At 46.4% G+C, this 16,816-nt stretch overlaps 2 protein-coding genes across 3 annotated transcripts in view; one reads left to right on the top strand and one right to left on the bottom strand.

Annotated features, from left to right (window-relative positions):
- The window catches only part of ABRAXAS1 (abraxas 1, BRCA1 A complex subunit), a 62,079-nt gene that overhangs the window by 42,716 nt on the left and 2,547 nt on the right, over positions 1–16,816 (bottom strand). The gene's annotated exons all lie outside the window — the stretch shown is intronic.
- The window catches only part of GPAT3 (glycerol-3-phosphate acyltransferase 3), a 117,548-nt gene continuing 113,937 nt past the window's right edge, over positions 13,206–16,816 (top strand). Inside the window, exon 1 of one of the 2 annotated variants that reach the window (XM_073600277.1) lies at positions 13,206–13,470. In XM_073600277.1, the coding sequence (XP_073456378.1) occupies positions 13,327–13,470 (144 nt within the window). In that variant the 5' untranslated portion in view covers positions 13,206–13,326. The remainder of the gene's footprint in view (positions 13,471–16,816) is intronic. The other variant, XM_073600284.1, reaches the window with a different exon arrangement.

Here is a 16,816-nt window from a genome sequence, read left to right as displayed (position 1 = left end):
AAGTTGGGGGGGGGGGGGGGGGCTGCAAAAAAATGTAAATATAGATCTATCGGGGAGGTATAGAAACTATAAGGTTAATCAATATTAATCAATAAGTCATACTCTGATTTACCATCAGGGTCTGATATTATTTCAGAATGTAGTTTAGTTTCCTTAAAGGGGTTGTAAACCCTTGTGTTTTTTCACCTTAATCCATCCTATGCATCCGATGCATTAAAGGTGAAAAAACTCCTGGCAGTGACTGCCCCCCCCCCCGTTTTACTTACCCGAGCCCTGGAATCTCACCCGGCGGGGACGCCAGGGGTTCTCGGCTCTTGATTGGATAGATTGATAGCAGCGCAGCCATTGGCTCCCGCTGCTGTCAATCAAATCCAATGAAGCGGGCGCTGGGGAGCGGGGCTGAGCCATACATTCGGCGGCTATAAACACCGAATGCTGGACTCAGGAGTGTGCCCGGAAGGTAACCCCCCCCCCCCCCGGGAGATCGCTTCTCCTACGGGGTTATCCGATGTGGGGCGGAGCCGCGAGAGCCACCGGGGGATCCCAGAAGACGAGGTTTGGGGCCACTCTGTGCAAAACGAGCTGCACAGTGGAGGTAAGTATGATATAATTTTCCTAATATATTTCCTGGTCAGCCCTTTATTTCTACAGGTTATTTCTTCCATTAGATGGAGCTGGTCAACCCTTTGTAGCCACTGTGAAATAATAGGTATTAAACCTTTTCCCCAGTATAGTGGAATCAAAGATTTGGCTTGTTTACATAGGCACACCGCTGCTCCGTCTCTCCACAGAACGATCGGCGGGTTGCGGCAGCCAGACATTGGTTGTCCTTGATGACGCCCTGTGGGAGGATCTTAAAGGATCTTCCATTCTATTACTAGGGTAGAACCCACTAATTCGGGGTACTTTGTCGCAGTAACTGGGCTTAGCACTATATGACCATATAGTGTGACCAAACCCCCGTATTTTTTGAATAAGTTCAGGTGTTTTTAACTAGCCCTGCAGGATAAATTTAATTCTTGAATGTGTGCGCTGTAATATATTTTGTACTGTTTGTAGGTCCTATAGCAGCACCATCTTGAATTTAAAAGCATTTCTAGGGTGTGTCCCCCAAATATGTTTTTGTATACTGTGGGAGGGCGAAACACGTTGATATAATTTCTGGTCCGGAGTATTATGACGCCACTTTCGGTTTGTGGTGGAAAGCACGCTGGTTACGGCGTTCCCGGATCAAAGATCTTGTTTTCTACATGCCTGTCTTTTACTGATGTCCTGTAAGTACAACTTTTATGCGCAATAAACCTTCCATTGTTTGCAATACTTCACTATTGGTCCCCTTTCTTGTTCTGTTTTTGGTGAGCATCTTGAGTCCTGTTGAATAACGTTGGGGGGGGGGGGATCCCTCATCTATTGGCCGCCACCAGACTAAAGCCTATCTGACCCCCAGACTGAAAAGCTGAGAGTCCTTGATTTCTGGTGGGTAGAGACGCAAGAGGGGTGTATGTCACATCACTAAGGCCCCTTTCACACTTGTGCGACTTGTCCTGCGACTTGGCACTGAAACATCACATGACAAGTGGTACCCCATGATTTCCAATGATAACCATTTATACTGTATATGTGCGACTACAAGTCGTGCCGATTTCAAAGTAGTCCCTGTACTACTTTGGTCCAACTTTCATGCGAGTTGAGGTCCATAGACCTCAGGTTTACACGGGCATTCCTGAAATTGCGTCACCATTGCAGTAAAATTGCGTGACTTTTAAAGTGCCTAAGTGAAGTTTTTGAGGACTTCAGCACTTTAATGAAGATTGGAGGACAAGAGCACCTTATCTGGGACTTTATCTGGGATTTCATTAGCAGTATTTCACAATTTTGCATCAATTTATAATTCATTCAATTTCTTGCAAGCGCTGTAACTTTATTTTTTACTGTTTTTGGGTGATTAGCACTTGTATAGCAGCTGCAATTTATGTTTCTTATGTCATTATATTACTTATCCTAGCGAAGTTATTTATCTTTGTTCAATAAAAAAAGATGTTATACTTACCTGCCCTGTGTAATGATATTGCACATGGCGCTCCTTTACCTCCTCTTCTGGAGTCCCCGCTGGCGCTGCCAGCTCCTTCTTTCCAGTGGGTGCCCCCTCAGCAAGCCGTGTGCTATAGGGGCACACGTGTAGAGCCAGGCTGTGTGCATCCATAGACACACAGTGAGGCCACACCGCCTTCTCTCTCCTGCTACTCTCAGAGTCTCATGTGAGACCAGGAATAGGAGAGAGTGGGGCTGCAGCTAGGACAGAGCTGGATCTTGAGAGGAGACCAGTAAGTGTTTAGGGATTGGGGGGGCAAGTAGTGGAATGTTTTTTACCCTAAGGCAGAGAATGCATTACAGTAGATCTACAGGCAAAAAAACTTTTTGGATAGAGTAAGGGAGGGTTATAACCAGACTGCCCATAACCCCCCCCCCCCCCCCGTGTCAGTCTGAGCCCACCCCTTTTTTAAGCCAATTGGAGCTTCTGGCTCTAATCACGTGCTTCTAAAATAAAAAAAAAACCCATTGGAATCCATGTGTCCGGCACCCTGCATGTAGATTAGGGGCCGGGCACATGGATTAAGGGGGTGGAGCCCCTTATGTACGGGCCATTACTGGTTATAACCCCTGTCAGATTCCTTTTGTGTCCCATTGGGGAGATTTTCCTTCACTTCCTGTCCCATAGCCAAACAGGAAGTTAGAGGAAATCCCAGCAAATTAAAGGGGTTGTAAAGGCCCAAGGTTTTTCACCTTAATGCATTGTATGCATTAAGGTGAAAAACCTTCTGTGCTGCAGCTGCCCCCAGGAGCCCTCCTTTTACTTACCCGAGCCCGTCCGTACCAGCGATGTGCACGAGCCCAGTGACTGCAGCCGATGTCTCTATCCTCATTGGATAGATTGATAGCAGCTCAATCAAATTTAGTGACGCAGGAGCGTGGCCAACTCCTGTTGTCTGTGTCAATGGAGGCAGGAGCAGGACTCGGAAGCGTACCCGCACGGGTGACCCCATGGAAAGAGGCTCTCCATGGGGGCACTCGATGAAGAGGAGGAGCCAGAAGCTGTTTGTTATTTTTTTTAAAAAGTGAACCTTTACAACCACTTTAAGGGAATTCCCCCTGGTCACCTTTGCAACTCTGGTAGTTCTGCTATTGCTTGCCACATGCCTATTGCTGTCACAAGGGATGTTTACATTCCTTGTAACAGCAATAAAAAAAAACAAAAGCGACAGTAAAAAAACAAAACAAAAATAAAAAAATAAAAATAAAAAGATTAAAGTCCCCCCCCCTTCGTGCTTGCGCACAAAGGTGAACGCACACAGCAGTTCCGCACGCACGCAAACACTGATCGTCCCACACACATGAGGTATCACTACCAACATCAGATTATGGGCAGTAATTCTAGCACCAGACCTCCTGTGTAAATCTAAAGTAGTAACCTGTAAAGGCTTTTAGAATGTCCCCAATGGATAGTAAAATTTACGTCATTTGTCACAGTTTCACGGGCGTGCACAATTTTAAAGTGCGACATGTTTGGTATCTATTTACTCAGTGTAACAGCATCTTTTATATTTTACCCAATTGGGTTATGTATTGTGTTTTTTCCATTAAAATTCAAAAAAGTGTATTTTTTCCAGACAAATGCATTTGAAAAATGGCTGCCCAAATACCATTTGACATAAAAATTGCAAAACCCACCTATTTATAGGGCCTCTGCTTAAAAAATAGAATGTTTGGGGTTCTAAGAAATTTTCTAGCATTGTTTGTTACACTGATTGTTACACTTTTTGTTTCCCAATACTGATTGGGAAACAAAAAGTTCCAGAAAAGGTTTTCAAGTGGAAAATGGTTGTATATCTCAGAGATGAAATATGAACAAAGCATATCCTTCTATAGTGAGTATGCTGAGCATGCTCTGCCATCTATACTTATCCATGCTCAACAATACTCATCCATCCATCCATACTCAGCAATACTCATCCATCCATCCATACTCAACCATACCCAGCCATCTCATCCACACTCAGCCATATCCAGCCTCAGCCATACCCGACCCAGCTATCCCATCTATACCCAGCCATACTTGGCCATACCCAGCCATCCTATCCACGCTCAACCATACCCGACCCAGCCATACTCAGCCATCCCATCCATACCCACCCAGCCATACTCAGCCATACCCATTCAGCCATCCCATCCATACTCAGCCATACGCAGCCATCCACATTCATGGCTCAACCATGCTTAGCCATCCCCATCCACGGTTCATCCATGCCACTACAGTGCCTCAAAGTGTAATAGGTAGTCAAATTAGATTTGAAATTTATGCCCCTAAAATGCCTGATGGCGCTCCCTGCATGTTGGGTCTCTGTATTTGGCCAGGCTGTGTAAAAGTCCCACACATGTGGTATTGCCATATTCAGGAGGAGTAGCAGACAATGTTTTATGTTGTAATTTTTGCCATGTACATGCTATGTGTTAGAAATATTGTATAAATGGACAACTTTGTGTAAAAAAAAATGCTTTTTCAAATTTTTTTTGTAGAAAAAAATGACATGTTCAAAAGACTCATTATGCCTCATAGATTATACATTGGGGTGTTTTATTTTCATAATGGGGTAATTTTTTGGGCGTTTTTATTGTCCTGGTGCCCCAGGGCCTTCAAAAGTGCAAGAGGTAGTCAAGAAATTATATGTGTAATTTATGCTCCTAGAACGCCTGAAGGTGCTCCCTGCATGTTGGGCCTCTGTATGTGGCCACGCTGTGTAAAAGTCTCACACATGTGGTATCACCATACTCAGGAGGAGTAGTAGAATGTATATTGGGGTGTCATTTGTGGTATGCATATGCTGTGTGTGAGAAATAACCTGATAATATGACACTTTTGTGAAAAAAGAAAAAAAATCTTCGCAAAGAATTGTGGGAAAAAAAATTACAACTTCAAAAGACTCACCATGCCTCTTTCTAAATACCTTTGGATGTCTACTTTCTAAAAAGGGGTCATTTGGGGGGTATTTGTACTGTCCTGGCTTATTAGGGTCTCAAGAAATGAGATAGGCTGTCAGTACTTCAGGTGTGATCAATTTTCAGATATTGGCACCATAACTTGTGGACTCTATAACTTTCACACAGACCAAATAATATACACCGATTTGGATTATTTTTACAAAAGATATGTAGCCGTATAAAATTTGGCCAAAATTTATTATGAAAAATTACTAATTTGCAAAATTTTATAACAGAAACAAAGAAAAATTTATTTTTTTACAGAATTTTCGGTCTTTTTTCATAAAAAACCCAGCTGTGATTAAATACCACCAAAAGAAATCTCTATTTGTGTGAAAAAAAGGACAAAGATTTCATATGGGTACAGTGTTGCATGACTGAGTAATTGTCATTCAAAGTGTGAGAGCACTGAAAGCTGAAAATTGGTCTGGTTAGGAAGGGGGTTTAAGTGCCCAGTGGTCAAGTGGTTAAGTAAATCTACCACAGTGTGTCAGAAGAGCATGACATTTTATTACAAAAAAAAAAAATATTAAGTTAACATTATATAACACAAAGTGTTATATAATTTTTGCTCCTCCTCCATTCACAGAACATGATGCATTGTGGGAGTGTAATAATGCGAGAAATGTGAGTGGCAGATAAAGGGCACAACTTTTCTCAGTAGCAGAGGCTGCTGTTAAATCTCATGGTGCCAGAACACAGTCTCTCGGGGTAGTATCCAGCGACTATGAAGGGCCATCTTAATAGCATCATGGGCCCCTGGGCAAAGTGCAAATGCACTGGGGCCCCTACCACACTGCCCCAATTTACGTGTCTACTCTCAAGAATTAAAGTATAAACAGTTAATAGAATGAAACATTTTTTTATTATTACTTTCAATAAAATTAGTTTTAAACAATAAGAAAACATGCCATAAATCAAAGGCTAATCAACACAAAGGGTACAGTACAGTACATGTGGGGAGGCAGAAAGGCCCAGTATGGGGAGGGGGGGCATCAGGAGGACACAATACTGGGATCAGGAAGGCACAGTATGGGTAAGGGCGGGGCATCAGGAGGACACAATACTGGTAAGGCACAGTATGGGTCAGGGCGGGGCATCAGGAGGGCACAATACTGGGAAGGCACAGTATGGGGGGGGGCGGCATCAGGAGGGCACAATACTGGGATCAGGAAGGCACAGTATGGGTAAGGGTGGGGCATCAGGAGGACATAATACTGGGAAGGCACAGTATGGGTAAGGGTCGGGGCATCAGGAGGACACAATACTGGGAAGGCACAGTATGGGGAGGGGGGGGCATCAGGAGGACACAATACTGGGATCAGGAAGGCATAGTATGGATAAGGGCGGGGCATCAGGAGGACACAATACTGGGAAGGCACAGTATGGGGAGGGGGGGGCATCAGGAGGACACAATACTGGGATCAGGAAGGCACAGTATGGGTAAGGGCAGGGCATCAGGAGGACACAATACTGGGAAGGCACAGTATGGGGGGGGGCATCAGGAGGACACAATACTGGGAAGGCACAGTATGGGTAAGGGCAGGGCATCAGGAGGACACAATACTGGGAAGGCACAGTATGGGGAGGGCGGGGCATCAGGAGAACACAATACTGGGATCAGGAAGGCATAGTATGGATAAGGGCGGGGCATCAGGAGGACACAATACTGGGATCAGGAAGGCACAGTATGGGTAAGGGCAGGGCATCAGGGGGACACAATACTGGGAAGGCACAGTATGGGGGGGGCATCAGGAGGACACAATACTGGGATCAGGAAGGCACAGTATGGGTAAGGGCGGGGCATCAGGAGGACACAATACTGGGAAGGCACAGTATGGGGGGGGGGGCATCAGGAGGACACAATACTGGGATCAGGAAGGCATAGTACAGGTTCCAGGATGCTGTCTTGGACATGACCATCCCAAACATCTTAGTAAAAAGTGTGACTATCTTAGCAAATTCGGGACAGTTGGCAAGTACAGTGGAACCTTGGATTACGAGGATAATCTATTCCAGGAGAATGCTTGTAATCCAAAGCACTCGCATGTCAAAGCGAGTTTCCCCATAGAAGTCAATGGAAACGAAGATAATTTGTTCCACATTGACTTCTATTGCATGCAATACTGCATGTGGCCAGAGGATGGGGGGCGCCGGCGAGCCTCGGAAATACTCGGGGACAGCTCGGCTGAACTCAGAAAGCCTCGGAAACACTTGGGAACAGAGTATTTCCGTGTGTTTCTGAGTGTTTCTGAGTGTTTCTGAGTATTTCCGAGCGGCTCCGAATGGTTCCGAGTGTCACCGGTGCCCCCGCACCTCTGGCCAAATGCGGTACTGCACACCACATTAGCTTGAATTCTGCTCAGTTTGCGAGACAACACTCGCAAACCGAGTCAGGTTTTTAAAAAAAGAGTTGCTCGTCTTTCAAAACGCTCGTTAACCATGGTTCCACTGTACAATGTAATGCAAGATTATCATGGGGTCCCCATGCACCTGTGGCTCCTGGGCAGTGCCCAAGAGTGCCCATGCATTAAGACAACCCTGGCATACGGGGGAGAATAGGATGCAGGGACTGGTCTAGCTTTTCCATGTAGACATATGTGAACATTTAACACTTGCAATGTGGACACATTCCCACTGCATGGGAAAGTTTTTACTTTTCCTGGAGTTCAGCTTTGAAGTGTAACTGTTTGTTTTGGATAGAGTAAAGAGGGACACTTGTCTGATATTTTTCTTGCTGCCTGTGTCCTCTTTAGGGAGATTCACCCTGATTACCATTATGCCCAAAAAAGAAAGAAAATTCCACATTTGGGCTGGTACCAGAACACTAATAGAGGGATAATTTTCCAATGGGGACACTAGTACTGGGGACCCTGGGATTGTCTCTCACTTCCTGTTTTGGCTATGGGACAGGAAGTGAAGGGAAATCTCCCTAATGAAACACAGATGGCAAAAAAAATCTGACAAAGGGTTATAACCCTCCCTTTCTCTATCCAAAATAAAAAAAAAAAAGTTTTGCCTTTAGTGTTACTTTAATTGAGATGAACATAATTATTAGTTCATTGCAGAAAGACTGTATGACTTTTGCATGAATGTTAGTCACACAATGATAATAATAACAATTAGGCTATATTCACCCCATTGAATAAGACCGGTGTGAATTGTAGCGGCAGTTCCTGTGCAGCCGCTGACCCCAATCACTATAATGACAGGTCACCGGCGGCCACAGCTTTTCATGGCTCTCTGCACAGCCAGTGACTACCTGCAGTGATCAGCAAATAGCTGCGGCCACTGGCGACCTGTCATTATAGTAAACCTGGCTGGTGACCGCACCAACACACTCTCATAGCTCCCAACTGTCCCTGATTTCGAGGGACTGTCCCTGATTTGGAGCAATGTCCCTCTGTCCCTCATTCCTCCTCGTTTGTCCCTCATTTTGGTCTGATCTATATATTTGTATATAAAATGCACTTTTTATCTTTCAAAAAGTGTTTCACAGTGCTCAACCTTTCATCTGATTTCTAAATTGCTGCATTTGTACATTTTTAAACCCAATATAAAGGAATAGTAGTGGTTAAAAAAAAGCCCTTGTGGATTTAATTAACATTTTTTTGGGGTTAATTCTCCTTTAAGGGGATGTGGCAGGGGGGCATGTCCTATGCCTACATACGTTTGCTGGTAGGTGTCCCTCATTCCCATCTCAAAATGTTGGGAGGAAAAAAAAGGGCCCATTACATGTAAACAAACCTGCCAATTGTCTTTATTCCTTTCCTCCCGTGCTATCACAATGTGAGGAGAGGAGAGCCAGTATCCAGCAAGCGTGACATGGGACATTTACAAAAATAATCAGGGTAATGATCATCACCAGTGCCCTAATTATCAGTGCAGCCCCATCAGTGCTGCCAATCAGTGCCCATCAGTGCTGCCTATCAGTACCCTCTCATCAGTACCACCTATCCGTGCCCATCAGTGCCCACTAGTGCCACCTATCAGTGCCTCCTCATCAGTACCATCAGTGCTGCCAATAAGTGCCCATCAGTGCTGCCTATCAGTACCCCCTCATCAGTGCCACCTATCAGTGCCCATCAGTGCCGCCTATCAGTGCCCACTAGTGCTGCCTATCAGTGCCGCCTATCAATGCCCATCAGTGCCTCCTCATCAGTGCCCATCAGTTTCTAGATTGTAAGCTCTAATGAGCAGGGTCCTCTGATTCCTCCTGTATTGAATTGTATGGTAACTGTAATGTCTGCCCTCATGTTGTAAAGCGATGTGCAAACTGTTGGCGCTATGTAAATCCTGTATAATTATAAAATAATAACCAGTGCAGCCTATCAGTACCCATCAGTGCTGCTAATCAGTGCTGCCTATCAGTACCCCCTCATCAGTGCCCATCAGTGCTGCCTATCAATGCCCACTAGTGCTGCCTATCATGCCCATCAGTGCCTTCTCATCAATGCCCATCAGTGCTGCCTATCAGTGCCCACTAGTGCTGCCTATCGTGCCCATCAGTGCCTTCTCATCAGTGCCCATCAGTGCTGCCTATCAATGCCCACTAGTGCTGCCTATCATGCCCATCAGTGCCTTCTCATCAGTGCCCATCAGTGCCTTCTCATCAGTGCCCATCAGTGCTGCCTATCAGTGCCCACTAGTGCTGCCTATCGTGCCCATCAGTGCCTTCTCATCAGTGCTGCCTATCAGTGCCCATTAGTGCTGCCCATCAGTGGCCATCAGTGCCTTCTCATCAGTGCCCATCAGTGCAAAAAAAGTTTAGGAATTTTTTGGTTGGTTTAGCAAGAAAAACAAAACTATGTGGTGATTAAATACCAGCGAAAGAAAGCTCCATCTGTCTAAAAAAAATGATAAAAATGTTATATGAGTACAGTATTGCATGACCGCACAATTGTCATTCATTCTAAAAGCTGAAAATTGCCCTAGGCAGGAAGGGGGTAAAGTGCCCAGTATTGAAGTGGTTAAGCAAATGGCACTGTGTACTTTTTTTTTCTCCAACTTGAAATATCAAAAATGAAAAACGAACAGTACAGCCTTCAGTGGTAGTTCAGAAAAAATGCATACAGTATGTACCGCACTGCTCAGCACCCCCGGGACTCTGCAGTGTGAACAGGGCACATAGAAATCAATTGATTTCCGTATGCCCTTATGTTGATCCAATGCAGCAAAACGCCAGTCATTGCACCTAGGGTAGGGGTTTTCAACTCCTGTCCTCAGGACCCACTAACAGGCCAGGTTTGCAAGATAACTGAAATACATCACATGTGATATCATTTGCTGCTCAGTGATTGCATAGTTGGCAACATTGTAAAAAAAAAATGTGGGACACTTTTGTGGCTGTAGGCGGAGCCGTACAATAATTGGGGACGGGGCATCTGTTTGTAGGCGTGGATTAGAAAAATACAGTGTGCGGCGCGCGAAGTGCGGTGAAAAATAGACGTGGTTTACGCAACATAGTGGGCGTGGCTTAAATGGGCGTGGCTCAAGAGGGTGTGGTTAGAGTCTGAGATGAATGAGGGATGGAGAGGGAAAGGGGGAGAGGGGGAGAGGCGGAGAGGGAGAGGGGAATGACGGGACAGCAGCCCCAGATCCTACACAACAAAAATATGCGTATTCTAGAAAGTTTAACAATCAGCAGATAAAGATACTCCAAGCACCTGGTGTTAGCACTTCAATCATCCCGGCACCATGGTTGTTATGGTGTCAGGATGATTGAAGTGCATTATTTCTATTATTACATTGTAATATAAAATGAAATCATTCAACTCACCATAATGCAGAATCAGTGGGAGCCCTGAGCGTGTCACTAGCCACGTCGCCTGCCACCAGCCGTCCGTCCTTGCGTCAGATGTCCCAGCAGAGTCCGTCCTTGCATCAGGTGCCGCCAGCAGAGTCCGTCCTTGCATCAGGTGCCCCCAGCAGAGCCCCCCCTATATCAGATGTCCCCAGCGGAGCCCCCCCTCACACCAAGAGTCCCCAGCGGGGCCCCCCTCACACCAGGAGTCCCCGGCGGAGCCCCCCTCACACCAGGAGTCCCCGGCGGAGCCCCCCCTCACATCAGGTGTCCCCAGCGGAGCTCCCCCTCACATCAGGTGTCCCCAGCGGAGCTCCCCCTCACATCAGGTGTCCCCAGCGGAGCTCCCCCTCACATCAGGTGTCCCCGGCAGAGCCCCCCCCTCACATAAGGTGTCCCTGGCAGAGCCCCCCCTCACATCAGGTGTCCCCGGCAGAGCCCCCCCTCACATTAGGTGTCCCCAGTGGAGCCCCCCTCACATTAGGTGTCCCCAGTCAGTGGAGCCCCCCTCACATCAGGTGTCTCCGGCAGAGCCCCCCCTCACATCAGGTGTCCCCAGCAGAGCCCCCCCTCACATCAGGTTTCCCCAGCAGAGCCCCCCCTCACATCAGGTGTCCCCGGCAGAGCCCTCCCTCACATCAGGTGTCCCCGGCAGAGCCCCCCCTCACATCACGTGTCCCCGGCAGAGCCCCCCCTCACATTAGGTGTCCCCGGCAGAGCCCCCCCTCACATCAGGTGTCCCCGGCAGAGCCCCCCTTCACATCAGGTGTCCCCGGCAGAGCCCCCCCTCACATCAGGTGTCCCCGGCAGAGCCCCCCCTCACATCAGGTGTCCCCGGCAGAGCCCCCCCTCACATCAGGTGTCCCCGGCAGAGCCCCCCTCACATCAGGTGTCCCCGGCAGAGCCCCTCCTCACATTAGGTGTCCCCAGTGGAGCCCCCTCACATTAGGTGTCCCCAGTGGAGCCCCCCTCACATCAGGTGTCCCCAGTGGAGCACCCCTCACATCAGGAGTCCCCAGCGGAGCCCCCCCTCACATCAGGTGTCCCCGGCAGAGCCCTCCCTCACATCAGGTGTCCCTGGCAGACCCCCCCCTCACATCAGGTGTCCCCGGCAGAGCCCCCCCTCACATCAGGTGTCCCCGGCAGAGCCCTCCCTCACATCAGGTGTCCCCGGCAGAGCCCCCCCTCACATCAGGTTTCCCCGGCAGAGCCCCCCCTCACATCAGGTGTCCCCGGCAGAGCCCTCCCTCACATCAGGTGTCCCCGGCAGAGCCCGCCCTCACATTAGGTGTCCCCGGCAGAGCCCCCCCTCACATCAGGTGTCCCCGGCAGAGCCCCCCTTCACATCAGGTGTCCCCGGCAGAGCCCCCCCTCACATCAGGTGTCCCCGGCAGAGCCCCCCCTCACATCAGGTGTCCCCGGCAGAGCCCCCCTCACATCAGGTGTCCCCAGCAGAGCCCCCCCTCACATTAGGTGTCCCCAGTGGAGCCCCCCTCACATTAGGTGTCCCCAGTGGAGCCCCCCTCACATCAGGTGTCCCCAGTGGAGCACCCCTCACATCAGGAGTCCCCAGCGGAGCCCCCCTCACATCAGGTGTCCCCGGCAGAGCCCTCCCTCACATCAGGTGTCCCCGGCAGAGCCCCCCCTCACATTAGGTGTCACCAGTCAGCGGAGCCCCCCCTCACATCAGGTGAGCCCCCCTTACATCAGGTGTCCCCAGGGAGCCCCCCTTACATCAGATTCCCACAGCGGTGGTGCGCCCCCCCACCTCAGAGGTGTCCTTGTGTCCGCCGGCCGCATGGCTAGAACTCCGCCCCTTTCCATAACAGACTGGCTGGCAGCGGGGCGGGGGCTAGGCGGGGAGAGGCGGAGCGGGGCGGACCTCTAGCGGCGGCGGCTTCGAAAATCGAGAACCGTATTTCTCGGGACATTTCCCGGGACACCACAAATTCGGGAATGGGGTCCAAGTCCTGGGAATGTCCCGGGATATCCGGGACAGTTGGCAACTATGTGATTGCAGTATTCTAGTCTGCATCTCCCCAAGGTAATACTTAAATTCTGGCCTGTTAGTGGGTTCTGAGGACAGGAGTTGGGAACCACTGGTCTAGTGTGAACGAACCCTATTAATAAATATTAATGATTTTTGTAGCGCTGATCAGATCGGTGTTGGGATCTTGTATCCTATGTTGTTTGTACATGACATAGAACTTTAATCATACGATTTGTACATTGCACAAAAAATCAAAGCACTGATAAGTATCAGATCATCTTGTGGTCTTGTGTGACAAGGGCAAAGATCAGAAGCCTTGTCTAGGACAGAGGTCAGTGGTGCTGTGATCAGGGAGGAGCAGAGGTGGGGTGTGACTATGGAGGGAGTAGGAAGTTAGAAAGTTCTCTGGAGGAGGCTGAATTTCCTGCTCTGTCAAACCTCAGCCAGAGGAGGAGACACACATATGTTAGCAGAAGGCTCCTAGCTGGGCTGAGCTATGGAGGACTTTAAAACCTTGGCTTATAATATCTTTACAGTATGGCTGTCTGTGATCGTCCTCTTTATCATGGTACCATCCATGTTTGGCTTTTCTCTGGGCATCTCAGAGGTGTACATGAAGATCCTGGTTAAAACTCTAGAGGTAAGATCTTTGCACGTAATCAGCATTGCTGTGTGCAGAAAAAAAAAAGTTAGCCACACACCATGCAATCTCATTGTGCAATTTCTGTTTCATCTCTTTTAGCTCTAGTGAAACTATGTAATACAAGTCCTTGCTTTAACAATCCATCCGATTTGTATCTATTCAGGTTGGTGCTATCTATCCTTGTTGGAATGTTTAACCGCTTCAGCCCCAGAAGGATTTGCCCCCTTAATGACCAGGCCATTTTTTTGTGAAACGGAACTGCGTTACTTTGACAATTGCACAGTCGTGCAAACAAAATTGACGTCCCTTTTTTTCCCCCTACAAATAGAGCTACCTTTTGCTGGTATTTGATCACCTCTGCGGTTTTTATTTTTTTGCGCTATAAACAAAGAGACAATTAAAAAAAAAAAAAAAAAAAAAACAATTTTTTTACTTTCTGCTATAATATCCCCGAAAAAATTAAAAAAAAAAAAAAAATCATCAGTTTAGGCCAATATGTATTCTACATATTTGTGGTTAAAAAATAAATAGATAAAAAAAAAGTGTATATTGGTTTGCACAAAAGTTATAATGTCTACAAAATAGGGGATATTTATGGCATTTTTATTATTTTTTTTTTTTAATTTAATAGTAATGGTGACGATTTTTAGCAGGACTGCGACATTGCGGCAGACAGATCGGTCATCTAACTGACGTTTTTGACACTTTTTTTGGGAACCGGTGACATTAATACAGTGACCAGTGCTAAAAATATGCACTGTCATTGTACTAATGACATTGGCAGGGAAGGGGTTAACATCAGGGGCAATCAAAGGGTTAAATGTGTTCCCTGTCTGTGATTACTAAAGCCTCATACACACAGTCAGATTTTCAGACGACCGCTCATCCGTTTTTTGTTGTATGCTAGTCTCATGTCGAAAGTGAAGAGTTTACTCGCCATGTGAAAATTCTCATACGACAGGATACAACGTCAGAAGTGACGTAATGTTTTGAATAGCTTTGTATGTATTCTTTCGTTTCTGAGCATGCTTAGTCTTGCTCTCATGATTTTTTTTCGTACGAAAACCATACTGTTTAAACGAAAATTGGACGTTGAGTTCATGTGCGACAAAATGCGCGATAGTAATGTCATTGCGGCTCTGGCCAATCACAGCGCCGGAGCCCACAAACCCGGAAATAACTCCGGGAGACATGTCGCCGGTCACATAGGTGTGCAGGGACCACTGCAACAGCTTCGATCTAAGGTAAGTATTTTATAATGAGCTAGTATGCGATGCATACTAGCTCATTATGCCTTTTGTCTTACAGGGTTGTTTTTTTTTTTTTGTTTTGTTTTTTCAGGTTTACAACCACTTTAATGTATTTTTTTTTTTTTCTGGTGTCTTTGCTACAGTTTTTTGGTAAATCTAAGGCTGACCATACACTATACAATATGATTGTACAATTTATTTCAAATCTACCATTAACTATGTAGTGCAAGAGCCTGCCTTGATACTTCTTGAATGGAATGTATAGGTTTGTCTTCGTATTACATTAAGTTTTGGGAAATCTCTACAAGGGTATACAACCAAATTGTATGACCAATGTAAAAAAGAAGTACGGGTATAAAAAAAACAAAAACGTTCTACTCACCTAGTTAGATGCTGCATTGATCTGAAGCTGCATCTTTCCCCTGCCGCCTCTGCGCTGAGGACTGAGCACTTAAACACCGCTGATCACTCAGTTCTCCCCTCTGCTCTGAGCGGAGGCCCGTATACCCAATATGAAAATCTGATGAAAAATACCGCTTTCGAAGCAATCGTACGATAATCTGATCTTTAGTACAGAGCTTTGAGAGCCGATCATAACAGTTCGTAGGATAATTCTCCAATTGGACAAGCATGAAAAATGTTCTCGTATGATACCAGATCGTACGATTTTCGTTTAATCAGTACAGTTGTCGTCCGAAAATAAATTACAAATACACTACAACACATGACATCCCTTCCGATTTTTATGTTCTGTACGAGAATTTTCTTAACATTAGTAACCTCTCCATTTTCGATATGCGACTAGGATGCAAAAAAACAGACGGTCTAAAGTCCGATTTTTGGATCGTGTGTACAGACCATAAGTCACTGATTCTCTGCTTTCCCCTCCGGTGCTCACTGGAATCTGAGCTGTGGAGGGAGCAGCTGGCTCAGTGTCAGCTGAGGGGCTGGTCCAGGAATCTGGGTGGATTCCACAGCTTGGATTGGTTGAGTGATGTCAAATCACACTGAAAACGAGTCACAGGTGCGCAGAATGAACTGCAGTCCTGTAATCCATAAGTAGTAGGGCCAAAAAAGCCCTACTTGGCCCTACTTCTCCTTTAAGGCTCCATGCACACTAGTGTGTCCTAGAAAATATTATTAGCATTTTTTTCCCATTTGCTAAAAGCTAAATAGTGTTATCCTTTGTGTCCATGCACATTAACTTAGGCCTTTAACCTTTTTTAAACTTCAGTGTCTAGGAGCAGAATTTTTTTTTTTTTTTGGTGTGTTTTCCTAGCAGAAAAAAAGGCTAAACGCTACTAAAACATTCCTAACAGCTTTTTTTAAGCACTTTTTTTTTCTTCGTGTACTGCAAAAATGCTCCTAAAATGCTGCACAAAAATGCTATTATCCTCGTTGTTATCCAGCATTTTTATTTTAGCATTTTTTGAGCTTCTAACAAACACTAGTGTGCATGGAGTGTAAAGCTCATGCCACAACTATGTAGTGCAAGGGTTGGCCTGATTGGATAGTTTAGGTAGGTCCCCATATTGCATAGTTTTTGTAAATCTAAATTTGACTGTACAAAGATAAGGACACAAAGATGTAATGTGCATGGGGACCCTAAGGGCTCATGCACACAGGACGTTTTTACAGCTGCTGTTAAGGGCGTTAGATGTTTTTTGTTTTAACTGCCTCTAAAAGCCCCTCCATGTTAGCCTATGTGTCCATGCACATATAAAGTGTCAGAGGCGTTTGGACGCATAAGCGTTTAGGGGCAGCAGAAAAAAAACGACAGTTTGTGCGTCCAGGAGCAGTAAAAACAAAAAAAGTGTCAAGCCACGTTTAGCCACGTTTGACTTTTTAGGTGTTTTTTACATTCTAGGGAGTGTTTTTAATGAAAAACGTGCAAAAAACGCTAACCTAAAAAGCGCAGGAAAAATGATCAATAACTCTAATGTAAAAATGCGGCTAAATGAGAAAAAACAGGAGTTTGTAGCGTTGGCGTTTTTAAAACGTCCTGTGTGCACGAGCCCTGAAGCTGGCCGTAGATTAATTGAAATTCGGCCGGCTCAACAGGGATGAGCCGAATTTCAATCCATCCATGTCCG

The sequence above is a fragment of the Aquarana catesbeiana genome, linkage group LG01 (genome assembly GCF_042186555.1).
Source record: "Aquarana catesbeiana isolate 2022-GZ linkage group LG01, ASM4218655v1, whole genome shotgun sequence".
In the NCBI taxonomy this organism is placed as follows: Eukaryota; Metazoa; Chordata; class Amphibia; order Anura; family Ranidae; genus Aquarana; species Aquarana catesbeiana.
This window is presented reverse-complemented; position numbering and strand designations above follow the sequence as displayed.